This window comes from Podarcis muralis, chromosome Z, assembly GCF_964188315.1.
Source record: "Podarcis muralis chromosome Z, rPodMur119.hap1.1, whole genome shotgun sequence".
Taxonomy (NCBI): Eukaryota; Metazoa; Chordata; class Lepidosauria; order Squamata; family Lacertidae; genus Podarcis; species Podarcis muralis.
This window is the reverse complement of record NC_135673.1, coordinates 15102242-15122494: the sequence shown is the minus strand read 5'-3', so window position 1 is coordinate 15122494 and position 20253 is coordinate 15102242. Positions and strand designations below refer to the sequence as shown.

General features: G+C 46.6%; 1 protein-coding gene across 3 annotated transcripts in view; it reads right to left on the bottom strand.

The window, feature by feature from the left end:
* Positions 1–1950: 1950 nt before the first annotated feature.
* DDX31 (DEAD-box helicase 31) overlaps positions 1951–20253 on the bottom strand; it is a 68579-nt gene continuing 50276 nt past the window's right edge. The window contains exons 19-21 of one of the 3 annotated variants that reach the window (XM_077922412.1): positions 13294–13471; positions 12231–12300; positions 2361–2491 (exon numbers count right to left, since the gene is read on the bottom strand). In XM_077922412.1, coding sequence (XP_077778538.1) covers positions 2486–2491; positions 12231–12300; positions 13294–13471 — 254 coding nt within the window. In that variant the 3' untranslated portion in view covers positions 2361–2485. Of the gene's footprint in view, positions 2492–12230; positions 12301–13293; positions 13474–20253 lie in introns of those variants that run through there. The other 2 variants (XM_028716093.2, XR_013391322.1) reach the window with 2 other exon arrangements.

Here is a 20253-nt window from a genome sequence, read left to right as displayed (position 1 = left end):
TCTTGCCTTTTTTTTGTTTTTTAAAACCCCCCCACAAAACATCAAGGAAGCAGAAGCAGCTCATTAAGTCAAACATCTCCCTTTTGAAAGGTGTTGATTTTACATGAGAAAAGAAGCCCAGAAGCCCAGGTCAGGGGCTGAATTTGGTAAATCCCTAGGGTTTCTTTTTCTGTGTGTGAGTGTGTGTGTGTATAAGAAGGGTGTGAGAGGGCGGAGGAGGGGATTGTCCCCAGCTCTGGGGTTAATAAAGTGGGAAAAGAGTCTCTTTCAGAGGCATTGCAAACAAAGTCCCCCCTCCCCTAAAAGAAGCCCTCTGTCCAAAGGCCTACATGGATTGACTTAAACCCAGGGGATAAGTGCTTTAAATTAATCTCATTGCCTAAGAATGAGGCCAAACAAAACTCTTTTAAAATCATATTAAAAATCTATCAAAGGAACAACTTGCGCTTTTCATTGAGAGAGAGAGAGAGAAAGAATAATCCAGCAACGGCCTTCCTTACATTTACACAGCCCAGAAATGCAAATCAAAGACGTTCTGTGCTATTTAATTGCCCTTGTAGCTCCCAGCCGATGCCATCTCGCACGTTAATGAACGACAACCCTTTCTAACACGACAGGAAAATGGCAAGATTGAAATTTGTCCTCGCCAAGACACATTTGGAAATGAGTTGAAAGGTTTCACTTCGGCAAAGGGATTAAAAAAAAAAATCAATTTGAAATATAGCAGGTGAAAGCATACAACCCTAGAAAAAAAAGGTTACAGACCAAAGCTGCTGGTGTAAATCAAAATATGAACTTGAAGGTAATAGGAATTGATAAAATAGTCTAAGGCTGAAACGCTCAATGGGACTTACTATTTCTGTGTAGATATGTAGCAAATAGCATTGGATGAACACATGTCCTGTGATAAAGAGTTTGGAGGCCAACAGGACAGTTGCAAATAACATGGGACAGAAATTCCAGAACTATTGAGCCACAAGAAATAAATGGATTTGAAAAATCATGGAAACACAAAAGCAAGCACATGGAGGATGCTGTCAGTTGCATCTCTGTTTAACTCACTGTTCTTGGAGAAGGCCCTAGCTCAGTGGTGAAGATTCTGCTTTGCGTGTAACATCCTGGAAAGCCACTGCCAATCAGTGTAGACAATGCTGAGCTGGGTGGGCCAATGGTCTGACTCAGTATAAGACAGCTTCCCAGACCTTTTAACTTGCCTCTGCTAGGACAGTTCTGTTGTGTATCTGTATACCTGAATCACTCAAATCACCCTCAAAGATGCAAAGAATAATCTGTCCTCTGAGGAGGCTTCATGGTGCATCTCTGTATGACTGGCTACAGTACCCTGACCGGGGCGGGGTGTGTGTGTCACGGTCTCTGCTGAAAAACCTCTAGCCAAGAAGAGCCCACCATCTTCAAGGCACTCTGTGTCACAGTTGGACAGCCCATCCTTCTGATAAATAAACATCCTTCAGCCCTCTGATATTTTTTATGGTTTTTCCTCATCTTTTCAAGCTCTATAAACAGCAGCATGGAAAGGTTTTCATCGCCAGAAGACCACGCTCTCCTTGTGGCATACCAGTACAGTGGTACCTCAGGTTACAAACACCTCGGGTTACAAACACTTCGGGTTACAGACTCCACTAACCCGGAGGTAGTACCTTGGGTTAAGAACTTTGCTCCAGGATGAGAACAGAAATCGAACAGCAGCAGCGAGAGGTCCCATTAGCTAAAGTGGTACCTCGGGTTAAGAACGGTTTCAGGTTAAGAACGGACCTCCGGAACGAATTAAGTTCGTAAGTTCAGACGTACCACTGTAATGGGCATGGGCAGAGCAATGGGTGCAACACTTATCTTTGTACAATGAATGGGGAACCTTGGCTTTTGGCCTATGCTGGCTGGAGCTGATAGGAGTTGGAGTCCACCATCCATCCTAAAAGCAGACACTTTTCCATTTATTTATTTATTTATTTATTCATTCATTCAATATATTTCTACAGCATCCTTCAAGAATAAAGTTCTTCCTAAGGCGGCTCATATTAAAAAATTACAATGAATATAATTGGGAGGGCCACCGCTTTCACCATTACCACTGTTTCAGGGGTTGCAGGCTCCACTCTGCATTCATAACCCCACCCCCCAAAAAAGAAAGTTTTGGTCAGAAGCTGTTACAACCAGCACACCTTAAATTTCATACAGGACAATGCTGTTCTGAATTTTGCTTCCCCTTCCCCTGGAGCAGGCTTTGAAAAAGGGGTTGTGGAGGAAGAAGCACCTCAATTTTTGGTGATACTCCCAGATTGCAGCACCCGTGAGTCTCAGCTGTCTTGGGAGAGGCTGAGAATTTCTGGCTCATCTTTCAGTTCCCAGGCTGGCCAGCTTTTTCTTCCTCTTGACCTTAGATGCAACCATGTCCAAGCCACTCGAGTATTCAGACTGCAAGATTTCGGCCAGACGGCGCTTGCCCCGAGTTTTCTTGAGAAGAAACTCACGCCTGGGCAAAAGAAAGGAGAGAGATAAGGAAGGAGAAAACTGTTTTTAAAGGATTTGGTTTTACAAGGAGATACTGTTGGATTTTAAAATTTAAGTATGCACTTCTCAACGTTCCCACTTTGAAGAAAGTCTCACCAAACTTAGTGGAATTTTGGGCCAAACAAGATTACATGATTAACCTATCCAAGTTTGCTTGTTTTTCTAAAATTAAATAGCAGTTGTGGGGACAGGGGAGATCAGGACTTTGGCAGTGCATGCAGAAGATCCCAGAATCATGAAGGCTGGAGCATTACTTTATTTTTAGAACAATAATGTGGTGACAGAACACATGCTTTGCAAGCAGAAAGTCCCAGATTCAATCCCCAAGTAGGGAGCTGGCCAAGGATGGAATAAGGTTGGTGTGGGAAAAGAGCTCCATTCATCCTGACGGCTCGGACTCCACTGACTGAGTCTCCTTCCTTGAGTTCTTACCTTGAAAATCCATCTCCTGAGTAGCCATACATTTAGGGTCAACAGAATCCTAACATCTCTCTCGCTCTCTCTCAAAAGAGATGGTAAGATATAGCTCCTTCTTTCAAAAGTAAGCCTTATTGCAAAAGTAAGCCCTTGAGGTGTGAATGCACAACAGGTGTGCAGGTGAAAGAGAACAACAGTTCACACACGAGGAAAAAGCAAAGCACAGCTGAACCACGGAGACATTTCATATCTTTGCTCAACTCTCATGTTTTAAAAAAGAACTCCCTTGTTCTGCCAGTAGTAAATATATGGGATGTGATATGCTGTACCTACCCACCAGTCCCTCTCTTCAGGAACTGTTATAAGAGGGACTTGGGTTTGGAGCACATCCTATATTGTAGGATTCCCTCACAAGAGAGGTCAGACTGGCTCCCTCTTTGCTTTCCTTCTGCTGGCAGGCAAAGCCCTTCCTGTTCAGATGAGCCTTTGAAAAACTAAGGTGCAGGCGATGCTGATCACTGGGCTACGGTAGGGGCAAAGCGGATTTGAATGGCTGGCTCTAAATGTGCTATTGTTATTAACTATTTTCTTTTTTTCATGTTGCATTTCATAGTGATGTTTTTAAATGTTGGAAGCTGCCTTGATCCCATCTTGGAAGAAACACGAATATATAAATACAACAACAACAAACAATGTAAAATGGATTTTTCAGCTGTCTCAAAATGGCAGGACCAATATTTTTGCCTCACTGGAACAACTGTTCTTCTAGTGATGAAGAGAAGAAGGGGCAGCCAAAGTGCTGCCTCAAGGTGTTGCTGAACTACATCTCCCATCATCCCTGACTGTTGGCCATGCTGGATGCTGGGGCTGATGGGAGTTGGGAGTCCAAAAACATCTGGAGGGCCAGTTGTTCCTCCATCCCTGCTCTGGAACAGCACTACACTGAGGAGAGGGTGTGATATGAAAATGTAGTAGTTTGGATTTGATATCCCGCTTTATCACTACCCTAAGGAGTCTCAAAGCGGCTAACCATCTCCTTTCCCTTCCTCCCCCACAACAAACACTCTGTGAGGTGAGTGAGGCTGAGAGACTTCAGAGAAGTGTGACTGGCCCAAGGTCACCCAGCAGCTGCAGGTGGAGGAGCGGAGACGCGAACCCGGTTCACCAGATTACGAGTCCACCGCTCTTAACCACTACACCACACTGGCTCTTGCATGGAGTGCCTAGCTGAATTTTCTTTAAATAGGCTTAGAGAGGGGTCTTGGCTATTGCCCTGGAATGGCAGGCATGGGTGCTGCACCTTCCTCAGCCTACCCCACATGCTTGTTTTGGGGAGAAGATGGAGGCAACACGCATGAAAGCCAGTGGTTAGGGTGTTGGGCTAGGACCCAGGAAACCAGGATCCGAATCCCTGCTCAGCCATGAAACTTGCTGGGTAAAAAGACCCTAGGCCTAACCTACCTCACAGGGTTGTTGTGAGGATGAAATGAGGTGAGAGAGAACCTTGCATGCCACCTTGAGCTCCTTGGAGGAAAGGTGGGATGTAAATGTAATAAACAAACATACAGCACTGCAATCTCTTCCTAGCAGATTTTAGAGTGAGACCCTCAGCAGGCTGCAGGGTCTTTTCAGTTGCATCACCTCAGGCTTTGGAACTCCCCCAGGAGGTCTGAATGACCTTCCCTTCCCTCTCTGCTGTCCTATCAAAAGGCAGGTCAAGACCATTATTTCCCAAGTAGCTTTTGAGTTGGCTGGGATATTAATTCTGCTGCTTTCGAGTTGTCATTTATTTTTACGTGGATTTACAGGGTTGGATTCAAGTTAAATTCTACCCAGAGTAGATCCACTGAAATTAATTTACCCAGGTTAGTTGATGGGTCTGCTCTAAGTCTAACATCACATACAACTGATGGTCTTTAAATGTAGTTTTGTACACTACTTTGGCAGATATTAGCTATTGAGTGCAGGAGAATGGCTTTAAAAACAAAACAAAAACAGACAGTCACAAATAAGGGTGGGAAGCGACAACAGCCCTGTGGTGGGCTCAAATGCTCTTTTTGCTGATGCACATGCAACACAGCCAGCTTTGAATTGCCAAAAACTCATCACAGTGGTGACGCTCGCCCCTCTTGGACCCGTGGTGCGTCTCTGGAGAAGAGGCCGCCATTTATCAGGGACCGTTTTCAACACGGATCATGCCGTCAATTCATTTGACGGAGGTTCCTCACTGCTTGCCCCATCCGGTGGCTGGCAGTGCCAAGCAATGAGGCTTGGCTACCTCTGGCTTAATGCTATCTGAACACCTGCTTTTCTACCCACTGAGTCAAATGAGCCATCTGTGGCTGGTGTGTGCTGTGAAGGGGGGGGGGTGGGAGTGTCTTACGGGGAGGGATGGTGGCAGCAGTAGGAGTGGGGCATAGCATCTATCAACTGAGATATGCTCCTTCAGACAACCTAGCAGATGTCTCCACTACATGGCAACGTTGGCTGACACTGAAAGGCATATCTCGGAAAGATTTTTTTTTTAAAAGTATGTTCTCATCAAATCAGGACACAGCATCAACACACTGGTGGAGGCAAAAGGGGCAGCCTGCAGGGCAAAAGGTCCAGTAATGCTGCAATCTGCGACCCCTTCCTAGGGTCAGGGGTGGGGAACCTCTGGCCCATGGGCCAAACTTGGCCCGAGAGTCTGTTTCCTCACAAACCTGATGCCATACAGTTGGAGGGTGTTTTGTGACTCTGGGAATTAGATGAAGAACTTGTTCTCAGAAGCAGAGACATACTTAGGCTCCCATGCGCCCTTCACAAGGAGCTGTACCAGTGCACCCCCCTCCCATCCACTGCGCCTTGGCAAGGACAGAGCAGCGGAGAGAGTGCATGGGTGGGAAAGTGGGCTCCTAGCCACTCTGAGCCAGGGTGGAGAGGCATATTTTTTGCACACACACCCTGGGCCTGGGCCCTTGGTGAGGGCCAACCTGGTCAACCCCCAGGTATGCTCTAAGGGACTGTACATCGTTTTGAAGGGGGAAACTATATAGTCTGGGTGTGCTCCCAGATTACATCTTTTCCCTGGAGTCTTGTGACTTCTGTAAATAGGAGTGCTTATGCCCAGTTTAGGCCACTCCTGAACTGGGACCGCCGGGCCTCAGAGGCAATAATCAGCACCCATAATCCCCGGCTACTGGCCATGCTCTTTGGCGGGGTTTGGGGGCCGACTGGAGTTGGAATCCAACCACATCTGAAGGGCACAAGCAGAGGTGCAGTCTAGGGGGAAAATAATGGAAACAGAGTTGAGAACATTACATAGGGAACCTGTGGCCCAATCCTGGTGTTGTATTCCAAATCCCTTCAGCCCCGGGCCAACAGTCAAGGATGATGGTGGGAGTTTTGGGACTGCAAATGTGGACTGCCCATGATGTAGACACCTGCAGATTCCCCATCCAGGTTGAAAAGGGTGAAGAAAGGAGAAAATATGAAGCAGAACGTTTAGGCAGGGAGCAATGCGCTGATGAAAAAGAGCTGTGGGTCCCCTACTGAGGCTCAGTGGCGCAGCTAGCCGCTCAGCCGCCTGGGGTGGCATGCACCCTGCACCCGGGGGCGGGGCAGGCCACCCATAGGGCGGGGCATGCCGCGGAGCCTCCAAGGAGCTGAGCGGGAGGCAACAGGCAGACGCAAGCCCCACACTGCCCTTCTGGGCATGGCAGAGCCTGCAGGTGCCCAAGCCACTGTGTCACTCCCAGGAGAGACGTGTGGCTTGCGTGCACTGCAGGCCCCGCGGCAAGTGTTGCCCCATGCGGTGTGGCACCCAGTTCATCCCCCTAACTACACCTCTGTGTCTCAAACCACCCATCAAGTCTCATATCGTAAGAACATGAGAAGAGCCTGATGGACCAGGCCAATGGCCCATCAAGTCCAGGATCCTGTTCTTATAGTGGCTAACTACAAGCCTGTGATGGTGACAGATGGTGACAGCAGCCACGAAATTAAAAGATGCCTGCTTCTTGGGAGAAGGGCAATGGCAGGCCTAGACAGCATCTTGAGAAGTAGAGACGTCACCTTGCCAACAAAGGTCCGTATAGTTAAAGCCATGGTTTTCCCAGTAGTGATGTATGGAAGTGAGAGCTGGACCATAAAGAAGGCTGATCGCCGAAGAATTGATGCTTTTGAATTATGGTGCTGGAGAAGACTCTTGAGAGTCCCATGGACTGCAAGAAGATCAAACGCATCCATTCTGAAGGAAATCAGCCCTGAGTGCTCACTGGAAGGACAGATCGTGAAGCTGAGGCTCCAGTACTTTGGCCACCTCATGAGAAGAGAAGACTCCCTGGAAAAGACCCTGATGTTGGGAAAGATGGAGGGCACAAGGAGAAGGGGACGACAGAGGACGAGATGGTTGGATAGTGTTTTTGAGGTTACCAGCATGAGTTTGACCAAACTGCAGGAGGTAGTGGAGGACAGAGGTGCCTGGCGTGCTCTGGTCCATGGGGTCACGAAGAGTCGGACATGACTAAACAACAACACAAGCCTGTGGGAAACCCACAAGTAGGACCTCAGCACAAGAACACTTTCTCCTTAAGCAGTTTCTAGCAACTGGCATTCAGAAGCATTGCTGCCACCAACTGTGGGGGAACAGCATAGCCACCGTGGCTGGTAGCCATTGATAGCCCTCTCCCTCCATGATACCAGCCTCTCCCTTGCAAAACAAACCCCTTTCTTGATCTTGCACTTGGCCCAACTCTTCTCTAGTCTCAAAGCTCCCCCCACCCGCCGGACTTGATTTATTTCTGCAGCAGAGCACCATCCAGAGGAGGGGAAAAACGCCCCAAATTCCTCCCTGGGCCAGGCTCCAAGCTTTCCCTGCCACTAATTAAGTGATATTAAGGAAGCAGCAAATGCCACAAGGAAATTGGCAGCTGAAAAAGGACTCCAATCTGACGAGGAGGAGATTGCTTTGCAGGGGGAAAGCTCTGCAGCTGCAGCTTGGCCTGGGAGGGCTTCTTCGCCTGCGAGAGCCCGTCCTCTAAGGGGGCTGTGCCTGCCTCCCCCCCACCCCAAAAATAATCTGGCCAAAGAGAAAAGTTCAAAGAGCATTAGGATGTTAGGTCTGCTCATGCAATGTACTTCTCTTTCTCTCTCACAACCCTCTTCCACATGTTTCCCCCGACAAGGGCCAACTTCTCTCTCATTACTCAAAAAGCAATGCAGAAGAGGCTGTGTGTGACTTGCGTTTAATTAGACCTGATCGTTCTGTATTGGGGGCAATCGGGAGTAATCTGCAAAAGCTAAAATTTGAGGCTTGCTCTCATTTTGATCATGCAAGCTGAAGGACTATAAAACCATAGTTGTCGGGGGTTGTTGTTTTTTTTAACAAAACAATTTGAGAAGAAATATTGAGTTGTATAGAGTGTTAGTTATACTCAGTGTAGACCGGTTGAAATGAATACACATGGCTGACTTAGGCTCATTAACTTTAATGGGTCTACTCTGAGTATGTTAACTGGAGACAAGCCACTGTTTTTGTACTTGTAGAATATGCCTAGTCTTGGACATATTTCTTCTTTTTTAAAAATAAGAATAATCAGGCAAACTTTCAGGGCCAGATTTCAGATATAGAAAAGGACTCTGTATTACGCAGATCATGCCTTTCTGAGGTATTGATTCTTAACACAGGGAGAAAAATTACACATTCCACAGCTGTGCCAACTCCACACAGGCTTACTTGTGCAGACACCACAACCACCACTACCAACGAATATGTTTTTGGGTGCAGGATGCAGCTTCTGAAGAATATCTGCTTTCATTAAAACAATTAAAAATAATAAAAACTGAGCAAGTTTCTAGTCCTTATGGAGGCCAAACTATTTGTTATTTGTGTGTGAGAGTGTGATGTAGAACTTTGCTCTGTTTTTTGATCTAGTTTTTAGGATTTTTTACTAAATGTTATTGGGTATATTTTTATGCAAACCGCATAGAGACTTATTATATTAAGCAGTATTAAAATTTTATGACTGGCTGAATGAATGAATAAATAAAATTACCTAAATAATAAAATAAATTAGGCATACTTCCAAACCTATGAGCAATATGTAGGGAGATCTGGGGAGCTGGGATAGATAGTCAGCTAGATAGGGGGACTGAATAATGTTTTCAGAGTGTGGGGTTTCATGCCTCTGACTAGTTTCTCTCCCCACCCCCACCCTGTGCCTAGGCAAGCCAGAATAAATTATGCAAAGCAGCAAAAGTTTCAGAATATAAAATCCTGTAAAAATAACGAAAACAGCAGGCAACACTTTTTTAACCAGACCTTTCAGCTTGGAATTATACCCTCCATAAATTCTTTTCAAAATAATGGTACTGTTACCCACTTAAAAGAAATTTTAGATCAATTAATCACAAGTCTTAGACAGCCTATCTATTAACAATTCAATTAAAACCTGCATTTACTTGAATATGAATTAAAAAATGAAAAACTACTCATGGGGTGGAGGAGGAAGCATACTTCCATAATACTTAACAGGTGACACAACCAGATCCACATAATATGTTTAAAGTGCATAGGTTCCCCCAAAGAATCCTGGGAACTGCAGTCCCACCACAGAGTACAATTCACAGCATTCTTAAACTACAGTTCCCAGGATCCTCTGGGGGAAATTACGGTATGTGCCTTAAATGCACACTGGATGTGCTTCAAATGTATGAGGTGGATCTATCAGTACCTGGTATTCCGACAGTGACAGGCAGAGAGAGCAGGAAGGGGGGACCCCCTTAGGTCAGAGGTGTGGAACCACCTGCAATGTCAGAGCTGTATTGAAACCTAGTCAACCTTTCAGGGGGTGCATTCCAAGGAAGGGTGTGGTCAAAGGCAAAATCCATCAGGATTAAAAGCTTTGTTTTACTTAAACTGCTTGGAGGATTTTGTTGATTAAGTGGTATATAAATCATGCTGTGCATCTTTTTAAGCAGCCCAGTGACCTCATCCCCAAAGCAAAGGAATAGATCTAATGTAAGCCCTCCTCAAGAGTACACCCCCTGAAATTGATTGGCACGACCATCTTATGTACATTAATTTCAGTGGGTCTACTTTGAATAAAATACAACTGGATATAATCCATTAGACCCATTGCTATTAATGTTTTAACCTGTTAATTTTTTTAAAAAAAGAAAATAAATGTACTGAGCCCTAGCGAAAGCACTAAAAAGATCAATCTGGATACAGCTCTGATCAAAAGTACACACCCCTCATGAATCTACAGTGGTTACAGATGCTTCAGGTTACATACACTTCAGGTTACAGACTCCACTAACCCAGAAATAGTACCTCGGGTTAAGAACTTTGCTTCAGGATGAGAACAGAAATTGTGCTCTGGCGGCGCGGCGGCAGCAGGAGGCCCCATTAGCTAAAGTGGTGCTTCAGGTTAAGAACAGTTTCAGGTTAAGAATGGACCTCCGGAACGAATTAAGTACTTAACCTGAGGTACCACCCTACTATATTTCTGTAGGGAGAATGACAGTACTTCCATGAATATCTCTCCCAGCGGGACGAAACAGCAGCTTGGAGAAGGGGGATGGGGCATAACAACCTTACTCCTAATTTTTATCCTGCTCTTTGTCCAAAGAGCACAGGAATGCCAAGATGCTTCTCCCACCTTTAATCTTCACAGCCACCCTGTGAGGTAGGTTAGGCAGATCAGGCGATTCTAACAGGCATGGCTTTCTTTTCGGCCAGAAACTCACTGGAGCTCTGTCCCAGCACCTCTCGGGTGGGTGCCATTGCCATTCTAAGAGAACGAGGCAGGCGTTCAGGGTGAGTTCCGGCACCTCTTTTTCTAGAAAAACAGCACTGGTTATAGGGATCTGAACTTGGTGGGTCTCTTTGTTCCAAGATGCCACCCACTGGCTCTCTTTAGATCAGGAAGGGGGTTGGTTGGAAACATTAATCACCCCCCACCTCTCCTGATGACTCCCAAACTGCTGTCCATTTTTTGCTCTCTGCTAAGTTTGTGGAAATGGCAATGCAAGCTTTTCTCTCCCTGCCCCCCCCACAACTGGGAGGGATGGAAAGGGCCCCCTAACACGCAACCTCTGGAAAAGAAGCGGGGGTAGCTTTAACAGAGAAACAACATCTCAGGAACAGAGGGAGACATTGTCCCCACCTGCTGTAATCCAGTGAGACTGCTGGTGTCAGTCATCACCCCGTTCCCTGCTGGGCTAAGGAGACATCAAAGCCTGCCCCATACCATCTTACATGCTCTTTATCAGCTAATCAGGCTATTCTTAGCTAAATAAAGCTCCGTTAAATCCCCTGCTCGCTGGGGCATTCCTGTCCTGCTGCCCATCTGCTGGTGAGGGTGAGCAGAAGCAGTCCGCAGGGAGAAAAAAGGCAGGGACAATGCGGTTCGTCCTGAGTCCCCTCCCAACAACTGCTCTGTGGGTCCCGTCCCCCACCCAATCCTCCTGCACCCCCCCCAAACATACTTCGTTTCTTTAATTTTGCTTCTCGGACGGCCTGAGCTAAAGATGTCAGCGGCCCCAGCAAATCGTGACATGGATTAAGGGGGCCTTTATAACTGAACAGCCGACGCTTTGCGCAGATTGGAGCGTTGTTGTTTTTTTTGAAACAATTTTGCAGCAATGGAGTATATACAAAAAAAGAGAGGGACCCAAGTAAAGAAATAAAGGGAAAAACTGAGAAAAGCAACACAGATATTTGCGAAAAGGAAGGCGGGCTTGGGAGAAAAGGTCAAGAACGAAACAGCAAAGAAAGAGAAAGGGAAGAAATTGAAAGAAAGTGAAGGAAAAGAAGAAGAAGAAAGTAGTTTGGGAGTTGTTTCTTACCATGGTTTTCTCTGAATTAAAGCAAAGGTGGTTTAGAGAGCAGTATATATGCATGGATTAAAAAGTATGATTTAGAAAACTTTTCTTTTTCTAAATCACTCCACAGTTGAAGATTTTTTTAAAAGAACAATCTGATAGGGCCTCTTATCTAAACAGGAACGCTAAAAGAGGAGAGCATTCATGGGTTGGGAATAAATAAACGTGTTGGCAGAGTGGGGAGGATTCAAAAAGGTGCAGAAAGGCTGCATTTTCTCATACTCTAAAATGATGATGATGACAAAGAGCAGGTCCCAGGGCAGGCTGCAACACTTTAAAATTCAGGATTCAAAAGTTTAAAACAGATTACAGTCACAGGAATGGCAGGGCCCTGAAAAGGCACATCTCAGGTGTCTCAGGGTAAAGAGATGCATCTTCAGCATTCACCTGCAGAGTGAAGAAGCCAGACTCACCCCTTTGCGGAGGGAGTTCCACAGCTTAGGGTCTGTTGCAGACAAGCAAGGCCCTCTCCTTGGCTGCCACCTGTCACAACTTGGTGGTGTAACTACCGAGAGCATCCCCTCTGCCAATGTCAGCACCCAAGAGGGTCTGTATGGAAGGAGGCAGTCCCTCAGATATTTTTGGCCTAGGTTATTTAGGATTTTATCCACTGGATGGCAGAGTCTGAGGTGACCCAATGACACTGACAGGCAGCAGGTCAAGGAGAGGCAGACACATCGCTCTGGACCATTGGACATCTTGGCTGGGGGCTGATGGGTGCTGCCATCCAAAACTGCTGAAAAGCACCACACTTAGGGCTACCCCTGGTAGACAATACAGAGCTAGATGGACCAATGGTCTGACTCAGTATGAGGCAGCTTCCTGCACTCCTAACTCTGGCAAAGACCTCCTCCTGGTGGCAGAAGAGAGGAGTGCATGAGTCTGGCATTGAGTGTGGGGTCCTTTCTGCACATGCACCAATCATACCGTATGCAAGCACACAAAACAAGTGTTAACACAGAAAGGCTTCCTTTGAGTAGATGTACATTGCTGTATTGAGAGGAGGAACAGCTGGAACGGGGAAGGGTCTTGCCCAGGCCACCCTATGGCTCTACAGGTTAAAGCAGAAATGGGGAATCTCTAGAATATATTGAACTCCAAGCTCCTATTCTCCCCTGACCATTGGGCCATGCTAGCTGGTACAGTTAGGACTGTACCAGTCCAACCACATCTAGAGGGGCTGCAGGTTCCCCACCCCAAATTGAAGAAGAGGTATCCCTCCTTTTTCCTGAAGGATTGTCTCTTCTAAACAGAGGCATCCCTCCATTCGCTGTATGCAGTAGGCAATGCTGCTGCTTCAATCTGGAATGGAGGAGACTGTGACCCTCCACAGGCTCCTGCATTTCAGCTTCCATTCTCCCCGGCGGCTCGTCATGTTAGCTGCAAGGGCTGATGCAAATCTGGAAGGCCACCGGTTTCCCATTATTCCTATGTCAAACCCGCACACTGAGTTGGAAAGCACAGTTGAGCCTTTACCTTTTCTGCTTCTGGTTCTTTGCTTGCTTTGGGAAGGCAGAGGTGGCACTGAGATTCTTAGGGGCATCCCGGAGCCCAAAGCTCTTTGCCACATGGCCCAGATGGAGAGACTTGACGTGGAAGATGTGCTTGAGGCTGGCTGGGTAGGTTGCATACGACCGGATGAAAGACTGCAGAGCTGGAGGGAAAAGGGAGGAAGAAAAATGAATGTGGCCATTGGGAATTTTCCTTTGCAAAAAGGGATTATGTGCCATCGCCTCTCAGGTGAGATTATCTCCCTGTTGGGACACTCTTCATTTGAGCTCAAGCTCACCTCCAAAACAGATGCAATGTTCACTAAGCATGTACAGAAAGCCAGTCACATACCATCAAATTACCAAAATAAATCCCCTGCACTGGGCAACATTTGTGTATCACAACAGCAGTTAAAACATGGGTGGTTTTCAGAACTTGAGTCTGCAATTCTACATTAATATACTGAAGAAAGAGTCCCTCTGAACTCAACGGGGCTTATTTCTGGGTAGACACATAAAGGATCACATTTTTATTGCTTTAAAAAACCCACAAGTGCGTAAGATGTGATTTGATGTTGGGGTTTTTTCTGATTGGCATGGCTTAGGGACTAATTTTATTACAGAAGCTTCCCTGCCCATCAGCTGTGCAAGCTCTGCTGTCCATCCAGCTCACATGTGCAAACCGGAGGGGCAGCAGAGCTTGCACAGCTGAGGTGCAGAGAAGTGGCTGCTGCTTTGCTACCCTGCACGCCAGCTGCTAGGCGGGGAGGCATCCTGCTCATGAGGAGACCCTCCCCAAAGTTTGAAGAGAATGTCCTCTCCAGGATCTGGGGAGGGTCTCCTTGCAAGTCAGGAGGACTTTCCAGGATGCTCCCCATTTCCGGGATCCACTTCTGAGTTCCCAGAATTGCATGTGTGCATGTTCCCGCACAAATACAGTGGTACCTCGGGTTACAGATGCTTCAGGTTACATACGCTTCAGGTTACATACACCACTAACCCAGAAATAGTACCTCGGGTTAAGAACTTTGCTTCAGGATGAGAACAGAAATCGCGCGGCGGTGGCAGGATGCCCCATTAGCTAAAGTGGTGCTTCAGGTTAAGAACAGTTTCAGGTTAAGAACGGACCTCCGGAATGAATTAAGTACTTAACCCGAGGTACCACTGTACAGCATGCACATATGAGAAGTTGTTTGTATTCATATACATATGTGTGTGTGTGTGTGTGTGTGTGTGAGAGAGAGAGAGAGAGAGAGAGAGAGAGAGAGAGAGATCTGTCTCAAATAATTCATGATAGCAGGTTGTCACCCATGTTAGTCCTACTCAGAGTAGGCCCACTGAAATCGAAAGACATGACCAACTTAAGGTGTTCATTTTAATGGGTCTACTCAAGAGTAAAATTTAGCCCTATGCATATGATCTACAATCTGTATTATGAATTGTTTATTTATAACGCTTGAATTATCATCTGTCATTTTCCTGTCGTAAGGTATTGGGCAGCTTACTACTTTTATTAAAGTCCCTTGTATCAGTAGCTCCCAAACTCACCCCACCCAACTTGAAGATCGCTGAAGGTCTTGGCAGGCGACTTAATAATTTTTCTGGCTATTGTAGCAATTGCAAAGCGGTGTGCTGGAGCCTGTATGGTTTTCAACTGTACGTATTCTTAATGCTCCTTTTGTTTCTTCTATATTGAAATCTATTGTGTTATGATATGCATCCCACAGAATCCAGACAATTCCAAACTGTGATTTGATAAAATACAACAAGAAGAAATAAAAGGAGAAATAAAGATGCAACTAAAAATCAATACGAATGTTTGATGTGATGGAAGGTCCGCCTAATGTCTTCAACCAGAGATCCGCAGACACACCGTGAAGCTCATGGACATAGTTTGGGAATCCTTGTCTTACAGGTTTTAGTGTCATTCTGAGGCTTGCCCCTCCCTCTCTGCTGACCCCAGATGGAGAAAAAGCAGCTGTAAAACAGCACAAACACTTCTTTTAAAAAACCAAACAAATGCCTTGTGTGACTCTTGCAGGCCACCATAGGGACAGCTACTGCAATGTCCACTGAGTACTTCTAAACTATTGGCTGTGAGTCCTGGAAGACTTGCACACCATTTTCCTCCTGGCCTGGGGGTATAGCCCAACTCCAGATAAGATACAGGGGCTGAGGCTGCTTAACAGATTCCTGGCCTGGGGTGTTTAGGGGGGTTGTCGCTGTTGAGTTTTTTTAAAAAACATTTTTATTTTAGATCTTGTTGTGATTTATGTGGAAATTGTTCAGTCCGGTTGTGTATTTTAAAAAATGTTTTATTTATTGTTCATGACTACTTCTGCTATGTTGTAGTTATGAATTCTTTTCATGCTGTAAGACGCCTTGAGCGTGGTTTGAACTGTAGAAAGCTGGCATACAAATAAAAACTATGTAGGTACATAGACAGTGGTCCCTCTGGTTGCGAACGGGATCCGTTCCGGAGGCCCGTTTGCAACATGAAAAGAACACAATCCGCAGCAGCATGTCTGCGCATGCACGGGTTGCGATTCGCTGTTTCTGCGCATGCGCGTGACATCATTTTGCGCATCTGCGCATGCACGAGCGGCGAAACCCGGAAGTGACCCTTTCCGGTACTTCCGGGTCACCACAGGACGCAACCTGAAAGAACGTAACATGAAGCGGATGTAACATGAGGTATGGCTGTACTTGCAAAGGAGGCCACTAAAGATTTCATGCTTTGCAGGGTTAGCCCCCAGTTCTCGTTCCCCTCCGATTCTCAACCCAGAATTCTCACATTTCTGGTTTTCAAATAAATCCCAGCGATGCAGCTCAGGACCCCTCCCCACTTTCTCTCCCTACCCTCATCTCAGACCCCTGCCTCCCCACCCCAGACCACCCCAGTCCCTTAACTGCATCGAAACCTAACACTGCTCCCCCACCAGTCTCTTTTGCCCTTCCTCACTGAGTCAGTAGACCAGCACGTTTGCCCACAGCTTAAGCCTAATCTCTCAGGGGTGGCAGGAGATTGGGGTTTACGAACAGTAATAAAAATGTCATTTTAGCGAGATCAGTTCCTGGAAGGACTCTGGGAATCCATCAAAGCTCTGTTTGCCAAGCAAAGCGAACACCATTTCCCAATCAATGAGGGAGTAACGAAGGAGAGAGCACTACAACCCCTTCTTCTCATTTCACATCATCAATTTTTTAGAGACCCGTCTGGCGGGGGAGGGGGAACACAGGAAGAAAGAGAGGGGAAATTACCGGCGGGGGCGGGGGGGGGGTGAGTTGCCAACCTTTCTAAAGGTAATGTTTGATATTTTAAGATGTTCAGTCACGACTTCAGGCCCAACTTCATCATACAGGTGGTTCAAAAGCCACATGGACAAGAGTTGCTTGGTTCAAAGCACAGAAATGCTGCCGGGCTGGCCTACATCTCTCTGCTTCTTTCCCGCTCCACCACACAAAGCAAGTTCCTAGTCCATATCGGGCAGAGAAGAAGGAAAAAAAAAACTGGAAACACAAGTCAGAGTTTGCCATTTTTGTGGGTATGCACACCTGTGCTTTCCCCTCCTGAGCTCAAGGCGAATGACCACAATACAGAAAACATCAGGGAAACCTTTATCTAAAAACCTTATTTAAAAAAGCAGAGGCAGAGGACTATGAAAAAAGCAGCCAGCAGGTTCAGTACCACTGTCTCCCCTACTCAACAGCCTGACCGTAGATGGTCACAAGAGGCTTACGGAGCAATCAATAAAACAATTAATCAATCAGATTAATATGGCATTAAAAAATCAACAACCCAAGTTCATAGGTAATCCCCACCCCATAAAAAGGCACAACACAACTCTGAATAGAAAGGTCTACATTAAATGTCTGAAGTTCAGCAGGGAGGCGGGGGGGGGGGGCTGTCTGATCTCAGCTGGAAGGGGGATTTACAATAATGAATGCATAGTTCCTAGTGCACATGAGCTATATTGTAACTACCAATAGAGACTCTCACCCGAATAGCAAGGAAGCTACATGGCTGGCAAACCTCCTTTAGGAGGTTATTCTGGAGCCACGACTGAAATGGTCCCCCCTTTCTCATTGCACCCAGTTTGAATGTGCATCCCACCAGAACACAGAATTGAGCATGCCGTGGTCAACCTTTGCGGGGAGGGCAGCAACTACTAATGGTAGCTAATATGACAGATCCCATGAATTGCAGGGTGAGGGAGGGGTATCCAATGTTAGTCCTACTCAGAGTAGCCCCATTGAAACTAATGGACATGGCTCACTTAGGTCCATGAACTTTAATAGGGCCACTCTGAGTGGAACTTGGTTATATGCAATTCAAAGTAACTTCACATCTGTCAGATTGGTTCTGTGGGATCTGGAGTATAGCTATACAGTGGTACCTCAGGTTACAGACGCTTCAGGTTACAGACTCCGCTAACCCAGAAATAGTACCTCGGGTTAAGAACTTTGCTTCAGGATGAGAACAGAAATCATGCGGCAGCAGCGGGAGGTCCCATTAGCTAAAGTGGTACCTCAGGTTAAGAACAGTTTCAGGTTAAGAACGGACCTCCAGAACGAATTAAGTACTTAACCCAAGGTACCACTGTAATGCATAACTTTGCATATTATCTTTGGGCACGTAAAAATCAAATGTATGAAAAGCAGTTGAAATTGTCAATTTGTCATCAAGGTTTGGAGTAAGTTTGTTGATTTTGCACATTCCCAATCCATGCTAAAACGAGTATGATCAATCTTTTGGGTTTCTTCTTCTTCTTCTTCTTCTTCTTCTTCTTCTTCTTCTTCTTCTTCTTCTTCTTCTTCCCCTCCCCCCTTTTACTTGTTGGCATCCGTCTGTCTTGAAAGACAATGGAGTGCGCCTCTGGGGATGAAGTCAGACCGTTGGGAGAATCACAGTGCCTGCCATTTTAAATCTGCCCACACAATTCCCAGTGCTTTATACGGAGTCAGCCCATTGGTTCATACAGCTAAGTGTTGTCTACACTGACCGGCAGCAGCTCTCCAGCAACTCTCAAACAGGAGGTTTCTCCCAGTCCTACCTGGATTGAAACCAGGACCTTCTGCATGCAAAGCAGGTGCTCTGCAATGAAGCCACGGTGCTTCAAACAGGAATGTCGGAAGGTCCTTCACAGTCAGGCCACTAGTCCATCTAGCTCAGCACTGTCTACACTGACCGGCAGCAGCTCCCCAGGATTTCAGACAAGCGTTCTCAACCATATGGAGATGCTGGTGATTGAACTCTGGGGCCTTCTGTGGGCAAAGCAGATGCTCTAAAAAGTACCCTGACAGTTAAGTCCAGTTGCAGATGACTCTGGGGTTGCGGCGCTCATCTAGCTTTACAGGCTGAGGGAGCCGGTGTTTGTCCGTAGACAGTTTTTCCGGATCATGTGGCCAGCATGACTAAGCCGCTTCTGGCACAATGGAACACCGAAACCAGAGCAGCGCACGGAAACGCCGTTTACCTTCCCACCGGAGTGGTACCTATTTATCTACTTGCACTTTTTGGCATGCTTTCGAACTTCTAGGTTGGCAGAAGCTGGGACAGAGCAACGGGAGCTTACCCCATTGCGTGGATTCGAACCACCGACCTTCCGATCGGCAAGCCCTCAGTGGTTTAGACCACAACGCCACCTGCGTCCCCCACAGCCACAAGGGAAAGAGAGTTGGGAAAACGGTGGTGGTCAAGTCTCCACATGGCCCCCAAAAAGTTCTACAGGAGGAAACACAGCCCTTGGACTGCAAGAAGGGTTTCCATCCTGGCTCTAGCCACTGAGCTATGGGCCCTTCCTAAAGAACAGAGTGAGGATGAACAGGCAGATATTTTTTAAAAGTAGCCGCTCCTTTGGGAAGGGGTTCTGTGAGGCAACGCTGGCTACCAACAACATTGACCAGGTCAAAACATAAATGGAAGTGAAGAGCTTGGGGTGGGGAGAGAAGGCTAAGAAAGAGAGAGAGAACTGTGCATTTGGCATCGTTTCCGTTTGATTTCCTGCCATAAACAGGAGAGCCAGCTGCCGCGTTAATTATTCACCATCCTTGGCTTCAACAGAGGAGGAAGAATGGAGGGAGGTTTATGGAAGCCAGCCGGCGTTTGGAAATCCTGCATATGCAGACAGCAAGAAAGATGGGGCGATGGAGGAAGGGCAAGGAGGAGCCACCTTTGCATGGGACGCAAAACTGGGAAAACACAGAGGGCGAGGGAGAGAGAAAGGGAAGCGTTTAAGATATTCATGGGAAATGCAGGGCTGGTATCTCTCCCTCTGCAGTCATCCAGCATTGCATAAAGGTTCAGGCTCTGGCACGGAAGAAGAGAATCGCATCTGCCTTTATGGAGCCCTCAACTGCATAAACTGCGAGCACCAATATGGGTTTGGTAATGTAAGAGCCTCTCCCCACCCCCACCCTTGATATCTTGTGCCACTGTTGATGGTGTAGAACGCGGCCAAGAAGATGCCTGCTGGTCAATTATGCCCAGTCCCACCAAGCAAATCCTGAAGACTGCAGAATTTGGAGGGTCACTGTTTCCTTGTCCGTAAAATGGGATGTGAGGGGAGAAATCATATTCCGGACTGGTTGTGTGCCAATTGTTCCACAGCAGAATAGAAAAAGGAAAAGGGGGGGGGGGGGGAGTGGCCTTGGGATCAAACTTTAGAAGGTTTCTTCCTGGCTCTTCCTCCTGCTGAAAATGGGCCTGAAAACAGTGTTCTCTTGCAGCCAATAGAATATGTTGCTTTTTGTGATTGGTTGTTGTGTGTGCAAATTGTGACTGTGTTGTTTGCAGATTCACTCTTGGGCTCAAAAAGTTCAGCTGCCCTTGTGCTGAACCATAGTAGCATGATGAAAAGATGTTTCCGAGATGCCCAGGAAAATATGATTTTGCTTCTGATTTCAACTAACCATAGTTTAGTTGCAGTGTTCAGCTTAACTGTGG